Raw genomic sequence first — 20400 nt, 5'->3', positions numbered from 1 at the left:
AATAAAATTTATAAATGTAAGCCTTTGAGCCTCTGCTTGTCCTCTCTAAAATAAGGAAATTGAAAAGATCTCAAGAATTCCTTTTAGCTCTAAAATTCTATGACTTTTGAAGCTTTTTTGTTGTTGTTCAATCAGCAGGTGTTTATTGAGGGCCTGCCTTGCAACCTGGACAGATTATGGAGAAAGTGGTTGTAATCCGCATGGGAAAATAAAATGACTAGAAACAACTAAAGAGCCATGGTAAACCCTGTAAAGCCCAAGAGGAATGCGGGCTATAAATGGAATATGAGTTGGGAGGAGCTGGATCCCTGGGTATCAGAGAAGTGCTGGTGCTGTTGACTGGAGTCAGGCAACAGATGATTGATAGGCTTTGGTTAGAGGGCAAGAGTTGAGGAAATATTTGAATCCAGATTTTAAAATCTTCTGTGTTCTATAGGTTATCTTCTGTTTTCATTCAGAAATCCCAAGTTTATCTGTTGCCATTATTTGAGGGTCCTAATAGCCCAGGGGAGGACTAATAGGGGGAAAGGGAGAAGGGCATTTTTCTTCTCTAAAGTCTATCAAGTGTCTACCTGTGATATATGAGATTCTCTGGCCGGGAGCAAAAAAGCCATTTCATGGCCTTAGATGGTTGTTGAAGCAATTATTTCAATTCCCATTTTGTATGCCTTTTTAAATAGCTTTTTTAAAAAAGATTTTATTTATTCATGAGAGACAGAGAGAGAGAGGCAGAGACATAGGCAGAGAGAGAAGCAGGCTCCATGCAGGAGGCCTGATGCAGGACTTGATCTCAGGACTTCAGGATCACACCCTGGGCTGAAGGCAGGTGCTCAGCCACTGAGCCACCTAGACATCCCTTGTATGCCCTTTGAAACTAGAGTTTGAGAGTCTAAAAAAGGAAGGAAAGCATTATCTGTTAGAAGCATAAAACCAGCTCCTCATCCTCCTCCACAAAAAAGAGAAGAATTGGGCCTAAGCAACTCTCCAAGTGGGAACATTCTTACAGCACTAGAGCACTTAGGCAGTGCTAAAAGGAAGGGAAAAAACATCAATCCCAATTGTGAAAGCTGACAGAGGGGGTGAATGTGGGCGTGAGAGAGACAGTCACATCTGTTCCTGACTCTCTCTTGCTTCCTCTCCTCATAACTCCCTCCTCTGCCAAAAAATTCTCACATCAGTCTCCTTTCCTCATTCATTCAAACACACATATGACTGATGCTCAGAAAAACACCTCTGCACTAATACATAAATTTAGTCACATTGCGCCAATACATTCATAAGGATATTCCTTATCACAGCCCCATTCATTCAATCTAGCAAACGTGAGTACCTGTAATATGCGTTATATTGTACAGTGAAGATGTAAAAATGAATAAGACATGGTTTCTGTTCTAACCTGTATATAATAACAAACCTATACAGATAAACACTGAGTTGTATGTCCAGAGGTACACATATATAAATTTCTAATCCTACAAACATATCAGTGATGCACCCATGATATAAATACACATCGAAATATAAAAACAGAGCTGCTCATTCATAAATTTCACAAGTTCTCAGAGTATTGATATTTGGGGGAAGAGGATCTCCATTTTCCTGTTTTTCCTTTGTCAGTTTTTTTCACCTTCTTTCAAATTCTAAAATTGATTTCACTTTACAATTCCTTTCTTTTCTTATTTCTTGCCTTTAAAAAAAGTGTTATTTTTTCTTTAAGATGAATAATTCCACATGGAGAAACAAAAACAATATCACCTCCAACGTACCCTCTCAGGAATGACATCTGTCTTTTTATACTCAGCTGGTACAATGCCAAGACTGTCAGTTTTTATTTATTGATACTTTAATGATATCTTTCTTATAATGGGTATTTTGAACCATGTAATATAAAATCATTCTGTTCTTTTTATTTATTGTAGGTATTTGAAGAAAGAAGAGCTCTGCTTGGAAAATGGGTAACCATTTAAAACATAATTTCTTCTCTATTATGTTATGTTTAATTATCATAGAGCCCAAATAATTCAGTTTGAACATAAAGTTATAAATGATCACTCATTGCCTGAGAAATTTGACTGATAATCTCTATGTATATCAATTAGGGTTCTATACTCACAAAGTAGGTTTCTATCTCTTACAAAGTAGAGTTTAGAAAGGTGAGTTGAATCTGAGACAACAGCTTGGTAACCAGCACAGTTCATCCACTTGGCCATTTAGCATCCATTTGCACCCTTCTACCTATACTTAAATTTCCAAAGGAAGACTGTAACAACTTTATGCTTTTATTTAACAAGATACAAGCATCCTCTACACAACTAAAAACATCCTCAAGCTTTCCTCAAAGGAGACACAGAGTCCCAGTGATCATTGTCCTTCTCTCAGTCATGATCAATTGCTGAGCAATGTTGACTACTCATCAAATTCCTCTACAGCCCCACCTGTCTCTACTACCTAAGAGAATTGAAAACATATGGTCATGCAAAAATGTGTACATGAATGTTAATAGCAGCATTATTCATAATACTCAAAAAGTGTGAACACCCAAATATCCATCAACAGATGAATGGATAAATACAATGTGGTTTAGCCATACAATGGAATATTAGTCAGCCATAAAAAATGACATTCTGATATAAGCAAAGTGCAGATGAACTTTGAAGGCAAGATGCTAAGTGAAATAAGGCAGAAACAAAAGGACAACTATTGTATGATTCCATTTATATGATGTACCGAGAGTAGTCAAATTCATAGAGACAAAGTAGAATAGAGATTTAAGGGATGTGTAATTATTGTTTAATAGGGACAGAGATTCAGTTTGGGATGATGAAAAAGTTCTGCAGAGGAATGGGGATGATGATTGTGCAACATTGTGAATGTACTTAATGCCCTTGACCTGTACACTTAAAAATGGTTAATGGGCAGCCCGGGTGGCTCAGCAGTTTAGCACCGCCTTCGGCCCAGGGCGTGATCCTGAAGACCCGAGATTGAGTCCCACGTCGGGCTTCCTGCATGGAGCCTGCTTCTCCCTCTGCCTGTGTCTCTGCCTCTCTCTCTGTGTGTCTCTCATGAATAAATAAATAAAATCTAAAAAAAAAAAAAAAAAAAGGTTAAAATGATAAATTTTGGGCAGCCCTGGTGGTCCAGTGGTTTAGTGCCTTCGGCCTGGGGTCTGATCCTGGAGACCCTGGATCGAGCCTGCTTCTCCCTCTGCCTATGTCTCTGCCTCTCTCTCTGTGTGTCTGTCATGAATAAATAAATAAATAAATTTTAAATTGATAAATTTTATGTTACGTATATTATACTAAAATTTTTTAAAGGTAAGAAAAATTTTTAAAGGGAAGAGAAAGGAATAAAGTATTGATACATGCTACAACATGGATGAACCCTAAAAATAATATGCTAAGTGAGGGGTTCATGGATGTCTCAGTCAGTTAAGCATCTTTCTTTGGCTCAGATCATGATCCCAGGGTCCTGGGATAGAGACCTGCATCTGGCTCATTGCTCAGCAGGAAATCTGCTTCTCCCTCTGCCTCTGCCCGCCCCCCTCCTCTCTGTCTCTGTCTCTCGGTCTCTCAAATAAATAAATAAAATCTTTTAAAAATATGTTGTTAAGTGAAAGAAACCAGACACAGAGGCCATGTATCATATGATCTCATTTATTTGCAATGTCTAGAATAGGCAAATACATAGAGGCACAAAATAGATTAGTGGTTTCCAGGGGCTGGGGAATTGATGGATAATGGGTATAGGGTTTCTTCTGGGGGATAATGAAAATGTTCTGGAATTAGACAGCAGTGATGACTATACCACCTTTTTATTATAGGGATCAAGTATCGATTTAAAAAAGCTCAATCTACTATTACAAGTAAAGTAATTTTTAAAAATAATCTGGACATTATGCAGTAAGATATAAAACCTATCCAATTATAGGCAATCCAAAAGATAATTGGCCATAGAATGTCTTTTTTGTTTATATATTAGCACATGGTCTTGTCTGACGTTCTGTACAGTAACAAAATAAATAAAAGGAACTAAAAAGCTCCTCTACTTTCCTGTTCCATGCTTAATTCCTTATCTCTTGAATCTTCTCTGCCCTTTAATCCTTGTTAGAAAAGGCAATTGCTTCTAAGAAAGACAACTCCCAGAAAACAATAGCTGAAATACCTTAATTGAAAAGAAAGCACCTCAAACTTTTTCTCACCTTCTATGTTGTTAACAGAAGTAATAGTGGGGATGCCTGGCTGGCTCAGTTGGTAGAGCATGCAACTCTTAATCTCAGGGTTGTGGGTTCAAGCCCCACATTGGGTATAAAGATTACTTAAGAATAAAATGTAAAATAATAATAATAATAGTGTTATAAGGAATTTGAAAAAAGTAGAGGGCATTACTTTTAATTTGCTGGCAACAACCATAAACAGAGCTAAATTTCAAAAGGGAAACAGGAGAAAATATTTTGCAAGTTGCATGATAGGTAAAGATTAATATTTAGGATTATAAAGACTTTCTACAGGGCCACCTAGGTACTCAAAGGTTGAGTGTCTGCCTTTGGCTCAGGTCAAGATCCCGGAGTTCCTGGATGGTGTCCCACATCAGGCTCTCTGTGGGGAACCTGCCTCTGCCTATGTCTCTGCCTCTCTCTCTGTGCTCTCTCTGTGTCTCTCATGAATAAATCAAATCTTTAAAAAAAAAAAAAGAGTTCCTTCAAATCAAAAAGAAAAATACAGCCCCTCCTCTATGTAGAAGAATGAGAAATATACAAAAATATATAAATGACCAATGAACATATAAAATATCATCCGTTTCACTAAAATTAGAGAAATACAAATTAAAACAATGAGATTCCCAAACAGTGAGATGTAACAAAAATTGAAGAACTAGATAATATCCAACGTAAGTAAGGATTTATTGGAGAGTAAGAGGATATGCTTAAATACAATTGGAGGGACTGTAAAATGGTAAAGACTTTTAAAAGGCAATTTGACAGGATTGATTAAACTTTTCAATGCAAATGTCCTTTGAACCTGTAATTCCACTTCTGCTTATCTGTACTAGAGAAGTATTCACACAGGACATGAAAAGGCATGTTTCAGAATATTGCAGTTGTTTTTTTTTTTTTTTTGTATCATAAATGGTGTCAATAGTAAGTAGATCGCAGTATAGCCATGATGAAGGAATGAATGAGAAAATGAATAAGCCATGAATGAATGAGAAAATAATATACTCTGGGTTTATTACATATCAGGTCATTTATGGCTATGTTTTGTTTGTTTTTTTAAACTGCTATGTTGGAACGCCTGGTTGGCTCAGCAGTTGAGCGTCTCCCTTTGGCTCAGGCCATGATCCTGGAGTCCCAGGATCAAGTCCCACATCAGGCTTCCGCATGGAACCTGCTTCTCCCTCTGCCTATATCTGTCTCTCTCTCTGTGTGTCTCTCATGAATAAATAAATAAAATCTTAAGAAAAAAAAAAACTGCTATGCAGTATCTTGCAGGATGGGTGTATTGTAATTTATTTAACTGTTTCCTTATTGATGGCTCTACATGTATGCAAATGCATAGAAATGTATAACATCAAATTGTGCATAGTGGTTATTTCTGGAGAATGGAATGAAATTGGATGGGGAGGAGCAGTCACAGAGGATTTTCATGTCTAACTGTATTCATACCTCTTTGAAACTTTTAAATAATATGTCCATACTTTATTTTTTTTAAGATTTTATTTATTTATTTATTTATTTATTTATTTATTTATTTATTTATTTGACAGAGAGATCAGAAGTAGGTGGAGCAGTAGGCAGAGGGAGAGGGAGAAGCAGGCTCCCCGCCAAACAAAAAGCCTGATGCAGGGCTAGATCCCAGGACCTTGGGATCATGACCTGAGCTGAAAGCAGATGCTCAACTGACTGAACCACCCAGGCGCCCCTGTGTTTTTTGATAATAGGACTCAGAAACTTAACCAGATTGAGATAAATAACCAAGAAGCAAAAAATAACAAGTCTTCCTCTTCTATTGTCCCTCACTTGCTGTGAACTTTTCCTTGCCATTTAGTGTGAGATGAGAGGAACCTGAAGGCTCTAGCAAATGTCCTCACTTTCTGCAACTGCAGCAAGAATCCTTGGAACATCTACTCCAAACATAGGATTTTCACAATTCTATTGAGTCCAGAAAGCCATATAAAAAGGCATTAAAAGGGATCCCTGGGTGGCGCAGCGGTTTAGCGCCTGCCTTTGGCCCAGGGCGCGATCCTGGAGACCCGGGATCGAATCCCACGTCGGGCTCCCGGTGCATGGAGCCTGCTTCTCCCTCTGCCTGTGTCTCTGCTTCTCTCTCTCTCACTGTGTGCCTATCATAAATAAAAAAAATAAAAAAATAAATTAAAAAAAAATAAAAAGGCATTAAAATAATTATAAAATATAATCCTATCTTAATTGTGATATAAGATAATACACTTGGTATAATGTAATATAATATAAAAAAGAAACTGTGAAGAAAGGTACCATATGTGATACCAGGATGGAAGAGTGGTATCTTCCCCAAATTTCACATATTGGATCCCTGGCTCCTATGTTATGGGTATTTTTACTTGAAAGGTGATGGGAAAGATGTAGGAGATTATCGAATTCCTGGACAGTTAACTCTTCCACGGATTATTTACTTTTTGGATTATTCCTAGCGTCTTTTAAATTCCAAAGGGATTTTCCCCAACTGTGAAGCATTCTTCTGAGTCATCAACTCACCTTCAATTGGTAGGAGTTCAAGGAATGCAAATTCATTTTCTATTAACCTAAACAAACACAATTAGAAAGGAAAAATCCCTCGAGGCAAAGAACACCTATCAAAGCCAGATATAAATTGCCTTTGACCATCATGGTAATCAAGGAAATAAATGAGAAACCAACGTAATTATCTTTTTAATCTCTAGTGGAAAATGTTTTAATTTTTTTTATAGATTTCTTTGGCATTTTATAATGCTAGGTTCTTTTATATTCATTTTAAATCACTGTTCTTCCACCTGAGCTCACTCTTTTTTTGTGGGCAGCAATGAAAGTAGATGAGCTAACCTCAATCATTCTAAATGTACTTTACAACCTTGCCAATCTGCAAACATGAGAATTTTATGTTTTTTAATTTAATTGCTTGCATATATATTCTTTTCACACTGATTTAACACACATACTTATTATTTTTTTTACTAAAGATTTTATTTATTTATCATGAGAGACACAGTGAGAGAGAGGCAGAGACATAGGCTGAAGGAGAAGCAGGCTACCTGCAAGGAGCGCGATGTGGGACTTAATCTCCGATCCTGGGATCACGCCCTGGACCAAAGGCAGACACTCAACTGCTGAGCAACCCAGGTGTCCCCGTACTTATTATTTTTTTTATTATTAAAAGATTTTATTTATTCATGAGAGATATATATAGAGAGAAGCAGAGACACAGGCAGAAGGAGAAGCAGGCTCCATGCAGGGAGCCCTACGTGGGACTCGATCGCGGGACTCCAGGATCACGCCCTGGGCCGAAGGCAGGCGCTAAACCGCTGAGCCACCCAGATATCCCCGTACTTATTATTTTTAATGATAATATTGTATAATGATGGCTACTATGTCTACAATGAGTCATGCACCTCATTAAGAATTTTACATATGTTATTTTATTTAATCCTCACAACAACCCTACAATTTAGATATAATTATTCTTAATGTATAAATGAGGAAATTGAGAGGTTTTTAGTGGCAGAGCTGGGATTTAGTGATTTATTTCTAAAGAGTATTAGAAATAGGAGAATACTGGAAGTGAGACCTCTAATGGCCTCCTTCCCAAACCCACCATCAATCTGTAATCCCTTACTTTCTCTTATCATGTTTATATATTATAGTTTGCATATCTGATCCCCTATTGTTAGGCATTTTTGGTTATTTCTGTTTTCTTGCAGTGATGATAATATCTCATGAAAATTTTTTTGTGACCATAATCACCCTGGGTCCCCATGTAGCTCAGTTTCTACAGAACCACAGAATGCCACCTACAAGTAACTTTTAAAATAATTCCAATTTTCACTTTGTGTTTCAAAAAAAAATCACAGCAGAACCAGTTCAAAACTCTTGACAATAGTTCTCAGGTCTCCTTTTGTTAAACAACAAAAAGTCAACTGAGTAATTTAAAAGATCAAATTGACTCTATTAAGCAATTTGTGAATCAGGCAGCATACCATCTAGCAAATAGAGAAGAGCTCCCTCGAGCTACAGAAAAGGAAAGGTTTTTAAAAGTAGAGAGGAAGGGACACCTGGGTGGCTCAGTGGTTGAGTGTCTGATCCAGTCCCACATCGGGCTCCCTGGTATGGAGCCTGCTTCTTCCTCTGCCTATGGCTCTGTCTCTCTCTCTCTCTGCATCTCTCATGAATAAATAAATAAAATCTCTTTTCAAAAAAAGTAGAGAGGGAGCCTAACAGCAGAAATTATTAGCAAAGAATGCATTGTTTTAGGCAAGGTTGCTTTCCTAAGGGAAATGGAAGGGATCTGTTGGTAAATTTCCTAGTGCTGACCAGGAAATTCCGCATTGACTGGTTAAAGGTTATATTCCTGGGGGTATATAATATACAATTAGGTTAGTATTAAATCTTGGTTTGCTGACATGGGCCCTTAACATAAGTGACTCCATTGTACAGTGGTTTTCTTTTTAATACCTTCCTTTATACCTCAATTCTCTCACAGTCTCTAATTGCTGTCGAGGCAATGACATTCTGAACTCCCAAACTCCCAACACGCCAAAACCTAACTGCTTTTCTCTCTCTTCACACTCTCCCCTGGGCTCTTTATAGATCAGTGCACTTTTTCTGGCATGGTTTTTCCCTTGGCCCCAGTCATTCTGATCTGGCTTCTCTCTTCATTCTAACAATCCATCCCAAAAAGAAAGAAATCCCCCATTGTGAAAGCTGGAAATATGAATTGTGCAGAAATAGGGATAGGAGAAATCAGGGAATACTCACACATGAATAGATTTTCTTCATTTATTTGTAAGTTGAGGTTTTGTTTTTTTTCTTCCCTGCCACAAGCACACTATAAAGTTCTCTACATGAGTTCTGTCTTTCCACAATGTCAGGATTCCAAACAGAATGACATTTGTCATCACACATTTAACTTAGCTTTACACACATCACACAAAACAAAGTACAACACAAAGTCACACAGCAGAGAAGCTATAACAGGGGGCAAGAAGTTAACGAACCAAATGGAGGTCAGTCCCTGAGAGCACAGTTAAGGTGAGGCCTCGGTCCAGTCTAGGTCAGCTCTCAGCTCATACTGCTTATTATGTTCAAGCAGTGGAATATCTCTGTTATGTTTAAGATCAATCAGGCCAGGCCTGGAGCGACAATTGCCTTTCAAAGACCGTCAGAAGTGGAAGGGTCAGTGTCTGCAGAGTCTGACAGTTTGATCCAGAAATCCTCTGTTTAAAGGAGCTTAATCAGTCTTGGGCCTTTGCAGGCCTCTCCTGGTTCCAGTAATGATCAGCTCTTGGTTCTTCCAGAAACCCATGGCCTTCCTGATTATTAGTCTTTAGTACTGCCAGTCTGTGCTGGTTTGGGTGATATCTGGTCTTAGCTGCAACATCCTTCCTTGGCTGCTTATGTCACTGCTTGATGTGAGTGACTCCATCTTGCTCCCTACATTTCCCCTTGAATTATAGTTTCCAAACTGAGATTCCTGGGCCATTAAATAGATCTATAATAGTGAATAGTTTTGATCATGAAGTATTGTTGCCAATTAAAAAGAAAAACACATCATATGACTCTAGTGAAGCTGACTTGTCGTGCTTTTTAGGTACTCAGTATATTTTATGATTATAACTAAAGTTCCTTATAGGAATATAAGGGAAGGGAGAAGAAATGTGTGGGAAATATCAGAAGCAGAGACAGAACATAAAGACTCCTAACTCTGGGAAACGAACTAGGGGTGGTGGAAGGGGAGGAGGGCGGGGGTGGGGGTGAATGGGTGACGGGCACTGAGGGGGGCACTTGACGGGATGAGCACTGGGTGTTATTCTGTATGTTGGTAAATTGAACACCAATAAAAAATAAATTTATTAAAAAAATAAAAATAAAGTTCCTTATAATTCTCATTACTTTATGACAACCATAGAAAAAATCTATATGTGAAATGTAATAGTATACAAAATACAGGTAGCCCCAAACTCTTCTCTAAAATTTCCCTTCTCTAAAATGAGCTAAGGGAACAAGAAAGGTTTAGACTTCCAGTAAAATGGCTCACTCAATTGGTAGGTGTTCCCATAAAGGCCTTTCTTTTGGTTTTGTCCAGTTCTCAAATTCTTATCTTTGATCAGTCATTGATCTTGGGACTGATCGAGAGTTCTCTCTGGGGCAAATTGTGAAGTGACCAAAGCTTTTGTTCAGCATGCCCCAGTCTACCCTGGCATCTACTTCCTGTCCCTGGCACTCTTTTTTTTTTTTTTTTTTTTCAGGTCTTCCTATTGACATTTTCTCTCCAATCAATCATTTACACATTAGAGAGACTTTAACCCAACATACTCCCCTTCTCAGGGATATTTGTGTAGTACACCTTATCTCCAATTGTGAATGCAAACCTTTGTTTCTGGTCCTGGAGTTAAGCACTTATGAGCTAGTACAGAAACTCTGGCCAGAGAGATTGCCCAGATGCCTTCTCTTGAAGTTATATTTTTAAGTATATGTTTTCTCAGTTCATGAATATGGCCAGCTTCCAACTTACTGTGCTTATGTAACTACAAGCTCTGAGGTCAAATGCACTTCTGTGTACCTACTCAGGTCTTGCACATGCTCATATGTATCAATGTGAGAAAGGACAGGTAAGTGGCAAAATATCAAATTTATTAACTGGGGGAAGGTATACATGCTATTCATTAGGAATAAAATATTAAGCTCACTTTCTATGCCATTCTTACCCCTTCCTCTAATGAATCTCTGGTATCTGACTGAACCTGCAGGGTTTTTTTATCTTTCTTTTTTCCAGTTTGACAAATGGACAGACTCTCAACGGAGAAGAATCTTGACAGGCCTGTTAGAACGTTGCTCCCTGTCACAGCAGAAGTTCTGCTGTCAAAAGCTTCAGGAAAAAATTCCAGCAGAAGCTCTGGATTTTACTACCAAGCTTCCAAGGGTGTTATCTTTATACATCTTTTCTTTCCTGGACCCCCGAAGCCTTTGTCGTTGTGCACAGGTAAAGGCAAACAATAAGTATACAACGTTTTGTACTGATAGCCTAGAAAATTCTAAAATGAGGGGGGAGAAAAAGCACATATGTAAAACCAAGAAATAGATGAGATGGTCTATATGTGTAGTCCATATAGTTTGAATTATCCCCTGTCTTCTTTGTGCCTCTGTATTTAGTGCTCAAAAATACATATAAAATGATGTAAGGCATCACTAGTGACAACAGAATAGTATTCACTGCTGAGGAGACAAATGCATATATATAAAATGGTTCATCAGCAGGATAGTTTCATGTTGCAGAACATAGGAAAAGAATACAATTCTGAATTGTATAATGCAGGCCACTTGTAAACGGAAAAGCTCAAAATGAGGTCCTAGAGAGGTATGCACAAAGAATACAAGATTCAGAGTTCAGAGTGAGTAGACTTGCTTCCAGCAGCCTTGGAAAAGGGACTGTTGTTGAAGTATACTTCTATTACTTACAAGATGAAACTGATAGCCATTTTATTGAGAATTTTTGTAGAGTCTGGTAACCCCAGAAATTACTTGTTACCATATATTCATGTATGTGTAACTTAATTTTAGTCTTTAAAATTAAAATGATGAGGCGCCTGGGTGGCTCAATAGGTTAAGCATCTGCCTTCAGCTCAGGTCATGAACCCAGGTCCTAGAATTGAGCCCCACATCAGGCTCCCAGTTCACTGGGGAGTCTGCTTCTCTCTCTCCCCACTACTAGTGCTCTCTCTCTCTCACTCTGGCATGTGCTCATGCTCTCTTTCTCTCTCTGTCTCTCTCAGACATACATACATACATACATACATAAAATATAAAATTAAGAAAATGAATGTAGTAAGAAGGGAGTTACTCAGTAAATGGTGTTGGGACAATTGGGCAGCTATCTGAAAAAAAATTCCAATAAGGTAAAAGATTGGTATGAAATAAAAGGAAACCATTGAAGTACTCAAAGAAAACATAGGGAAGGAGGCCTTTGTGAATATTCTATTATACCCAGAAGTCTTAAAAGAAAATACACAATTTAAAATCTTGCTTTATTCATTATATATATATTAGATTTTAAGTTGTAACTATAAACATTAAAATTTTCTTCATAAAAAAGAACTTCATTAATAAATCCCCAAACAATAAACAAGGAAAAAACATATTGCCAGTGAGTGGATAATTTCCTACTGTTTTAACGAATTCCTATAAATCTGTATTAAGAACAAATAAAAAAGATGAACAACACAACAGAAAAATGAGCAAAGGAAATGAACAAGTAGTTCACATAAAGAAATGTAGAAGTTTTTTTTAGAAGTTTTTATTTTTAAAAAATTTTTAATGTTATTATCTTTAAAGATTTTATTTATTTATTAATGAGAGAGACAGGGAGAGAGCAAGAGTGGCAGAGACAGTAGGCAGAGAGAGAAGCAGGGTCCATGCAGGGAGCCCAATGTGGGACTCAATCCCAGGACTCCAGGATCATGCCCTGGTGGAAGGCAGATGCTAAACCGCTGCGCCACCCAGCGTCCCTATAGATGTTTTTAAAGAGATAAAATGCTAAACCTTATTGTGTGATGCCATTTTTCATGACTCAAATTAACTGAGGTTTTTTTTTTTTTTAATGATCACATTCTGTATTGATGAGGGTGTGAGGTAATAAGAAAGTTCATATATGGTTGGTAGATAAATTGGTACAACCAATAACGTTTTCCTTTGATTCAGCAGTTCCACTTCTTGGAATGCTTTAATATATAAAACCTGTCTGTATAAGAATATTGTAGCATCGTTTGTAATAGCTAAAGTTTGGAAACAATGGAAATGTCCATCATTAGGGGACTGGTTAAATAAATTGCAACAATCTTTAAGATGTATCATCAGTGAAAAAAGCAAAGGTACAGAACTGTCCTACTACTTTTGAAAGGAAAAAGAATATACACATATTTATTAAATAGGCCTAGGATGTTTCTGGAATGATACACAGGAGCTATAGCAGTGGTTGCATCCAGTGAGGGGAATGAGTGACCAGAGGATGGGGATGAGAGAGAGACTTTTACCTCATGTCCTTTTGGATCTTTAAATTTAGTATTAATGTACACTAATTACATATTCCAAAAGTGAAACATTTCTTTAAAAAGCATAGCATTCTACATGTCCAATAATAAGAGACTATCATATAGTCATATGATGAATTACTGAATGGCCATTAGAAAATATGTTTTTGAAGAACAAAGATGCTTATAATATGTAAAATGAAGAAAGCACAATTTAAAATTTTATATATAGAATCTCCCAATTTTGTTTCATACATGCCTAGAAAAAAGAAAAGAACTCTCTCAGGTTATTAATAAAGGTTATCTCTGATTGATACAGTTATGGGTATTGTTTTCCTTTAACTTCTCAGAATTTTCCAAGTTTTGCACAATGTGAATGTTATCATTTAAGGGAAGTATTATTTGAAATCACTAATCCTATCATATATGTGTACCATATGTCTGTTTTGCAAGATCTCAGCATTACATTTGTTCCCAGTATTGACAGGGAGGAATGACACAGACAGTTGTTCTTCAGCTAGATTTAAACAATACTGTCATTGCAATAAAATGAACTTTGAACCGTTTAAAAAGATGGAGGGGTGGGTCTGATAATTTTAAAAAGCTCTTACCTACTCTTCAATTCTCCTTGTTCCTGTCTACCTTAAAACAAACAACACTAAAAAGCAAAAACACAAACATACAAACCCTTATCTACCCTGGGGGAATAAAAACAACTTAATACCCAGGTTAAAACAAGATGTAAGGAAAATGAGGAAAAAATGAGAAATGAGAAACCTTTCTCCTCATCCCCTCCCTCTGAAACCTCACCTCTCCATGGAATTCTGAGTTAATTAACCATATAGGGATTAAGGTTGATGTTGTTTTATTTCTGCATTGAACAAGGTAGATGTGATTTCTGTTCCTGCCTGCAGGGCTCTGTCAGATTCTCTACCCTTTTTCATCCCTTCAGTTCCTGAACCTGTTATTTCTTGTAATTGTGTCCTCCCCTATTCTGTAATGTCTCCTCTTCAGCACAGAAAACAATGCTAAATATACTGGAACTCAGCACTTGATAGATAGAAGGAGGGAGAATAGGAGGGCCAGAAAAATGGATGTATATTACAGTGTTTCACCCACCGTGCCTGTATTTCTTTCTTTCTTTCTTTCTTTCTTTTGTTCAAAAGTCATTAATGCTTTAATGTTGAAAATGAAGCAGTTTTTCAAGGATGAAATTTGGGTTGGAAGGTTAGATGTCATCTTTGCGACTCTTATAGCCAAGACACAGAACCTCTAGTCTGAACTTTATACATGAACTTGACCCTAGTTTTCAGCAAGACTTGTTCAAAATCTGGAGTAAGTTATTGAAAATACTGCTGCACATAGTAGGGTCACCTCCATCATTTGCTAGATGTGCGAGAGTGACCATGATGCCATTGGAATGGAATGAATGAGCAGAGCTGTATGGAATCTTAAAGACTATCTAGGACACACCATATGATACTACTAATTGCATTCTGCTTATAACATTTCTATTCAGTTAAAACACAAGAATGGAGAGAAAATGGAAGCATACCAAAAAATGAGTACATAATATGCAGATCTGAGCTTCGATAACCCTCATATAACTTTCATATGAAGCTCAGGAACTTCTAGGAAGTTCCAAAGTCTTATCTGAGCCACAGTCCTTTCATTTGCAGCAAGAGAGTAATAATAACACCTACCTCCTTGAGGGGATGGTTAATAGGTAATCAAGAAATATTGGTTGACTCTGAATCTAAGTGTGATTTAACATTTAAAGAAAATCCTGGGATCCCTGGGTGGCGCAGCGGTTTGGCGCCTGCCTTTGGCCCAGGGCGCGATCCTGGAGACCCGGGATCGAATCCCACATCGGGCTCCCGGTGCATGGAGCCTGCTTCTCCCTCTGCCTGTGTCTCTGCCTCTGTGTGTGTGTGTGTGTGTGTATGTGACTATCATAAATAAATAAAAAAAAAATTAAGAAAAGAAAAATAAAGAAAATCCTTCTGCCTGGGTAGGAAGCACTCCAGGTAACTAAGCTTTGATTTGGAAGAAAAGAACAAGAAGTGATCTCAGGTCCAGGGTGACAGCTCAAGACCCAGAGAAAATGGGCATGTAGACTGAGTAGTTGTTTGTTTTTCCAACTGTTGTTTTTCCAGGTGAGCTGGCATTGGAAGAACTTAACAGAGTTGGATCAGCTCTGGATGCTCAAATGTTTACGATTTAACTGGTACATCAATTTTTCTCCAACTCCCTTTGAGCAGGGTATATGGAAGAAGCACTACATTCAAATGGTAAAAGAACTTCATGTTACCAAGCCTAAGGTAAATTTGGGGCAAAAAGCGACAAGCATACAAATATTAGCTGTTTAGGAATATGGGGGGTGGGAGTGAGGAATGAGTTAAACAGGTGATGAGGATTAAGGGGTGCACTTGTAATGAGCCCAGGGTGTCGTATGCAAGTGTTAAATAACTAAATTGTACACCTGAAACTAATACCACACTGTCGATTAACTAACTAGAATTTAAATAAAAACTTTAAAAAAAAAAAGAATTCTAGGACTAAGACTAAATTGATCAAACTTGAAGTTGGGGAAGGGACTTGGTTCAAAGGAAATAAACTATTACTTCAAAATTCTCCTTTTCTGAAACTTGATAGTCTTTTTCAAGACATCCCCATGTTAGCTGACCGCCCTCATTGAACACTCCCAAACTGCAGCTCCACCCAGGAGGTTAGGATAGGAGAGATCCTCACTCTGTTCAGATTCCTGGATTTTCATATCTCTGACTCACACGCTAGGCAATTCTGACATCAGGACTCTGTGGACAATGTGCAGCATTTGCTATCAATGGATCATCAAATTTTACCTTAGTAATTAAAATTTTCTGATTCTACCAGGTGAGGTAAAGTTTATTTTTATATCATTCCTAAGAAAAGTTTTCCAATAAATCCATAATTTTGGAAGGGAATAACAAGTATACTAAAGTTCTTTTTAATCTAGAAACTAAGCAATGTAAAGCATTTACATATAATCATAAAAAGTAAATAATGTGAGAATAATTTTTCTAGTTGTTTTCCCTACATTATAACCAATGTTTACGTTCATTCTTATAGTCACAGTTAATTAGATGACTCATGGGAAAATTTTATGAGCCTTTTCTTTATGGTGTGATCTATACACATGCAGAGCTGTGCATCGTTTTGTACAATAGATGAGTTCCTGAAAAATTATGTGTAAATTAAATTTTTTAATGATTTTTAAAACCACAGGGGTATCATATTCTATGAAAAAATTGCAGTGAATCCTTTTAAAATTGAAGAATCCTTTTGAAAGATGAATAGTCAACTCCTAACTTGCTCATTTAGGTTTAGCTTTATTGTTTTAAAGTAGAATCCATCTACATTTAGTATAGTAATAAACTATGCATAATTAATATTGTTACAATTGCAATGATAAAACTAGCCTTTCTGATTTCAGTAATTGGTGTGTGCCATAAGGATTTTTTTAAAAAGAAAAATGTAAACTGTAGTGATAGAAAAAATTGTTTTAAAAATTACCATAGCTATGATTTCTTTTTTTTTTAATATTTATTTATTTATTCATGAGAGACACACAGAGAGAGGCAGAGACACAGGCAGAGGGAGAAGCAGGCTCTCCATAGAGAGCCTGATGTGGGACTCAATCCTGGATTCTGGGATCACACCCCGAGCTGAAGGCAAATGCCCACTGCTGAGCCACCCAGGCGTCCCCTATAGCTATGATTTCAAAAACTGATAAGGCTTTTCTTAACTTTCATTTTCAGTTAGAAGGCAGAGAATGGCATTCAATAGCTGAAGCTTGGGCCATACTTGGGCAGAGAAGAGAAAAGTGATTAGCCAACTTATAGAAGGAGAAGACATTTTGAGTATTATTTGTAAAACTGACTTGAAAGCTTTGTCTTTAGTTGTAATTCTTTTCTATAAAATGTGCATAACTTTATTTAAAAATGATGAATCATTCTGATGCAAGAAAATTGCTTAGTATTAAACTTCTTTAGGGAACACTTTGGTATATCAAACTTTAGTTTTTCTGGGTTTTGTTTTTTAAGATTTTATTTATTTATTTGAGAGAGAGCAAAAGAAAGAGAGCATAAGCAGGGAGGAGCATACTTCTCACTGAGCAGGAACTCCATCCCAGGACCTTGGGATCAAGGCAGATGCTCAACCAACTGAGCTACCCAGACACCCCAGTTTTTCTGTTAATAAATAGACTTAAGTCAGAAAGACTAAGTCATATGACTAAGGTTATAAAGTCAACTGTCGGGCAGCCCGGATGGCTCAGTGGTTTAGCGCCACCTTCAGCCCAGGGCCTGATCTGGAAACCAGGGATCCTGCTTCTCCCTCTGCCTGTGTCTGCCTCTCTCTGTGTGTGTATGTGTCTCTCATGAATAAATAAATAAAATATTTTTTAAAAATAAAATAAATAAAAAGTCAACTATCAGCGCTATGTGTACTTGAATAATTTGTGTGATTCCTTGTGAGGTTGCTCCAGTGATGGCAAACATAGGCAGCCACTGGATTAGAGCCTAATTTACTTTCACTCAAGCACCTTCCCTCAATACTCTGTACCTGGCAGGTGCTCCAGCAGAGCTTTTGAAAGCATTTTACAAGCAAATGATTGTGGTTAATATTAGTTTCCCCAACTTTAAAATGAGAGGACTGGACTAGAATGACCTTTATAACTGTCTGTCAGGCTATGCTATCTATCCAAAGAACGTAATTTCAAAAAGACTTCATCTAGAAAAAGAAGAGTAAGTTAACCCAAAGTAGATAGAAGGAGCCAATCTAGCTAGGTTGATGATGGGAAAAAAGAGAGAAAGCATAAATTACTAGTAATAGGAATGAAAGAGGGGGCATCACTACAGATCCTATAAACATAAGAAGCATATTATGAACAAGTCCATGTCACTAAATTCAACCACCTGGATAAAATGGGCAATTCTTTAAAATACAGATTACAAAAGCAGTCTCACAAGGAAATAGAAAACATGAATAAATCTTTACCAATTTAAAAATTGAATTCATGGGACACGTGAGTGGCTTAGTGGTTGAGAATCTGCCTTTGGCTCAGGTCGTGATCCCAGGGTCCTGGGAATGAGTCCTGCAACGGGCTCCACCTGGGGGAGCCTGCTTCCCTCTCTACCTGTGTCTCTGCCTCTCTCTGTGTCTCTCATGAATAAATAAAAATAAAATATTTTTTAAAATAAAATAAATAAAAAATAAAAATTGAATTCATAACTTTCCACAAAGCTCCAGAACCAGATAGCTTCACTGGTGAATTCTTTTTTTTTTTTTTCCACTGGTGAATTCTATCACACATTTAAAGTAGAAATACCAAGTCTACAGAAATTCATAAAATAAAAGATGAAGGAATACTTCCCATCCCATTACCTTTATACCAAAACCAGATAAAGCCTTTACAAGAAAACAAAACCACAGATTAATATTCCTTATGAACAGAAATATAAAAATATTAGTATATTAAATCAAGTTCTATATAAAGAAAGGATAATACATGATGACCAAGTGGGAAGTATCCATGGGAAGTAAAATTGGCATAATATTAAAAATATATATATATATAATTCACAGAATAAAAGAGAAAAGGTGTATAATCACCTCAGTATATGCAGACAAAAACATAAACAAAAGTGCAATGTCATGATTTTAAAAATTCTCAAAGACCCTAGGTGAACAAAACTTTTGTTTACTTAATATAGAAAACTCATCAGTTTTCATTATATCCTATATTTTTAAAGTGTCAAACATTTTGTTACTTTTCAGAATGAACAATGTTTATTTATATATTATTACTAGCACTTATGCCTGAATTTCCCCCCTGAAATTTTTTATTATCATATATTATTTATTACCAGTAGTATTAAACTAGACCTTCTTCAGCAAAAACAGATTTTGTTCAATATAAGCTCAGAGAAATTAAATGAATGTCCATTCTAAATGAGACCTGAACAAAATATTAAATATTAAACCAATAATGAACTATTATATAAATATAAAATTTCTTCTTAATTTATCAAACTACAATCATTCATTAAATTAATAAATACTTATTAAATACTGTTATATGGGGATCCCTGGGTGGCTCAGTGGTTTAGCACCTGCCTTCGGCCCAGGGCATGATCCTGGAGACCCGGGATCGAGTCCTGCATCGGGCTCCCTGCATGGAGCCTGCTTCTCCCTTTGCCTGTGTCTCTGCCTCTCTCTCTCTCTCTCTCTCTCTCTCTCTCTCTCTCTCTCTGTGTTTCTCATGAATAAATAAATAAAATCTTTTTAAAAATACTGTTATATGGTCAATGCTGAGTATAATGATCCTAACCCTGCTTTCAAGGAGTCTAGTCTAGTGGCCTAGGACATAAGACAAATACCCAATTATAGCACTCAGTACCAAGTACTGTCCTGTATCAGAAGTAGATACAAAGAACACTTGAAACAAGGGTAAGAAACTAACTGATTCTGTTTGAATGGATTGGGGAATTTCTTAATTGTCACAAACAATTCAAGCAAACCAATTTACCATACAAAGCTTCCCTAATCTCTTAAAGAACAAAAATTAAGCCTTTAATGGCTTCTCAACATACCATTAACCACTTCCCTTAGGTTACAACCACATAAAAACCTTATGAATTTCACACACAAAAATAGACTTTCCATTTGGGAAATTAAAGCAAAAGTATTCTTTGGGAGCAGTTAAGGTTTTGATAACTGACAAAATCTATAGTCTACCTCTGTATAACTCAAAGTTGTCCCTATGTGTTACAGATAATTAAGCCTGGAGAACTAATTTTTGGAATGTGCACGTGTTCATGAGTCAATTAACTGCAGTCATGAAAAAATTATGCAATGATGTGGTGGAAGAGGTGGCAGTACAGGATAAAGAGGTTTAGTGCAAAGGCTTGAAGCAAGACAGTCCTAGATTCAAATTCTGACCTTCTGTCTTACTACTTATGTAGTAGAGGACAAGCTCATCGACTTGTCCTATCTTCAGTTTCCTCTTCTGTAAAATGGGAGTAGTAACTATTACCTTTTAGAGTTATTATGAAAATTAAATAAAATAATACATGAAAACTTCCTGAGACAGTACCTAGCATA

At 36.9% G+C, this 20400-nt stretch overlaps 1 protein-coding gene across 7 annotated transcripts in view; it reads left to right on the top strand.

Annotated features, from left to right (window-relative positions):
• Positions 1 to 20400, top strand: part of FBXO16 (F-box protein 16) — a 78573-nt gene that overhangs the window by 12239 nt on the left and 45934 nt on the right. For 5 of the 7 annotated variants that reach the window (XM_072719575.1, XM_026007850.2, XM_026007852.2 and 2 more), the window contains exons 3-5: positions 1920 to 1955; positions 11004 to 11210; positions 15411 to 15575. In XM_072719575.1, the coding sequence (XP_072575676.1) occupies positions 1920 to 1955; positions 11004 to 11210; positions 15411 to 15575 (408 nt within the window). The remainder of the gene's footprint in view (positions 1 to 1919; positions 1956 to 11003; positions 11211 to 15410; positions 15576 to 20400) is intronic. The other 2 variants (XM_026007851.2, XM_072719576.1) reach the window with 1 other exon arrangement.

Source organism: Vulpes vulpes, chromosome 9, assembly GCF_048418805.1.
Source record: "Vulpes vulpes isolate BD-2025 chromosome 9, VulVul3, whole genome shotgun sequence".
Taxonomy (NCBI): domain Eukaryota; kingdom Metazoa; phylum Chordata; class Mammalia; order Carnivora; family Canidae; genus Vulpes; species Vulpes vulpes.
Note: the sequence above shows the minus strand (reverse complement) of the source record. Positions and strands in the feature narration are given on the sequence as shown.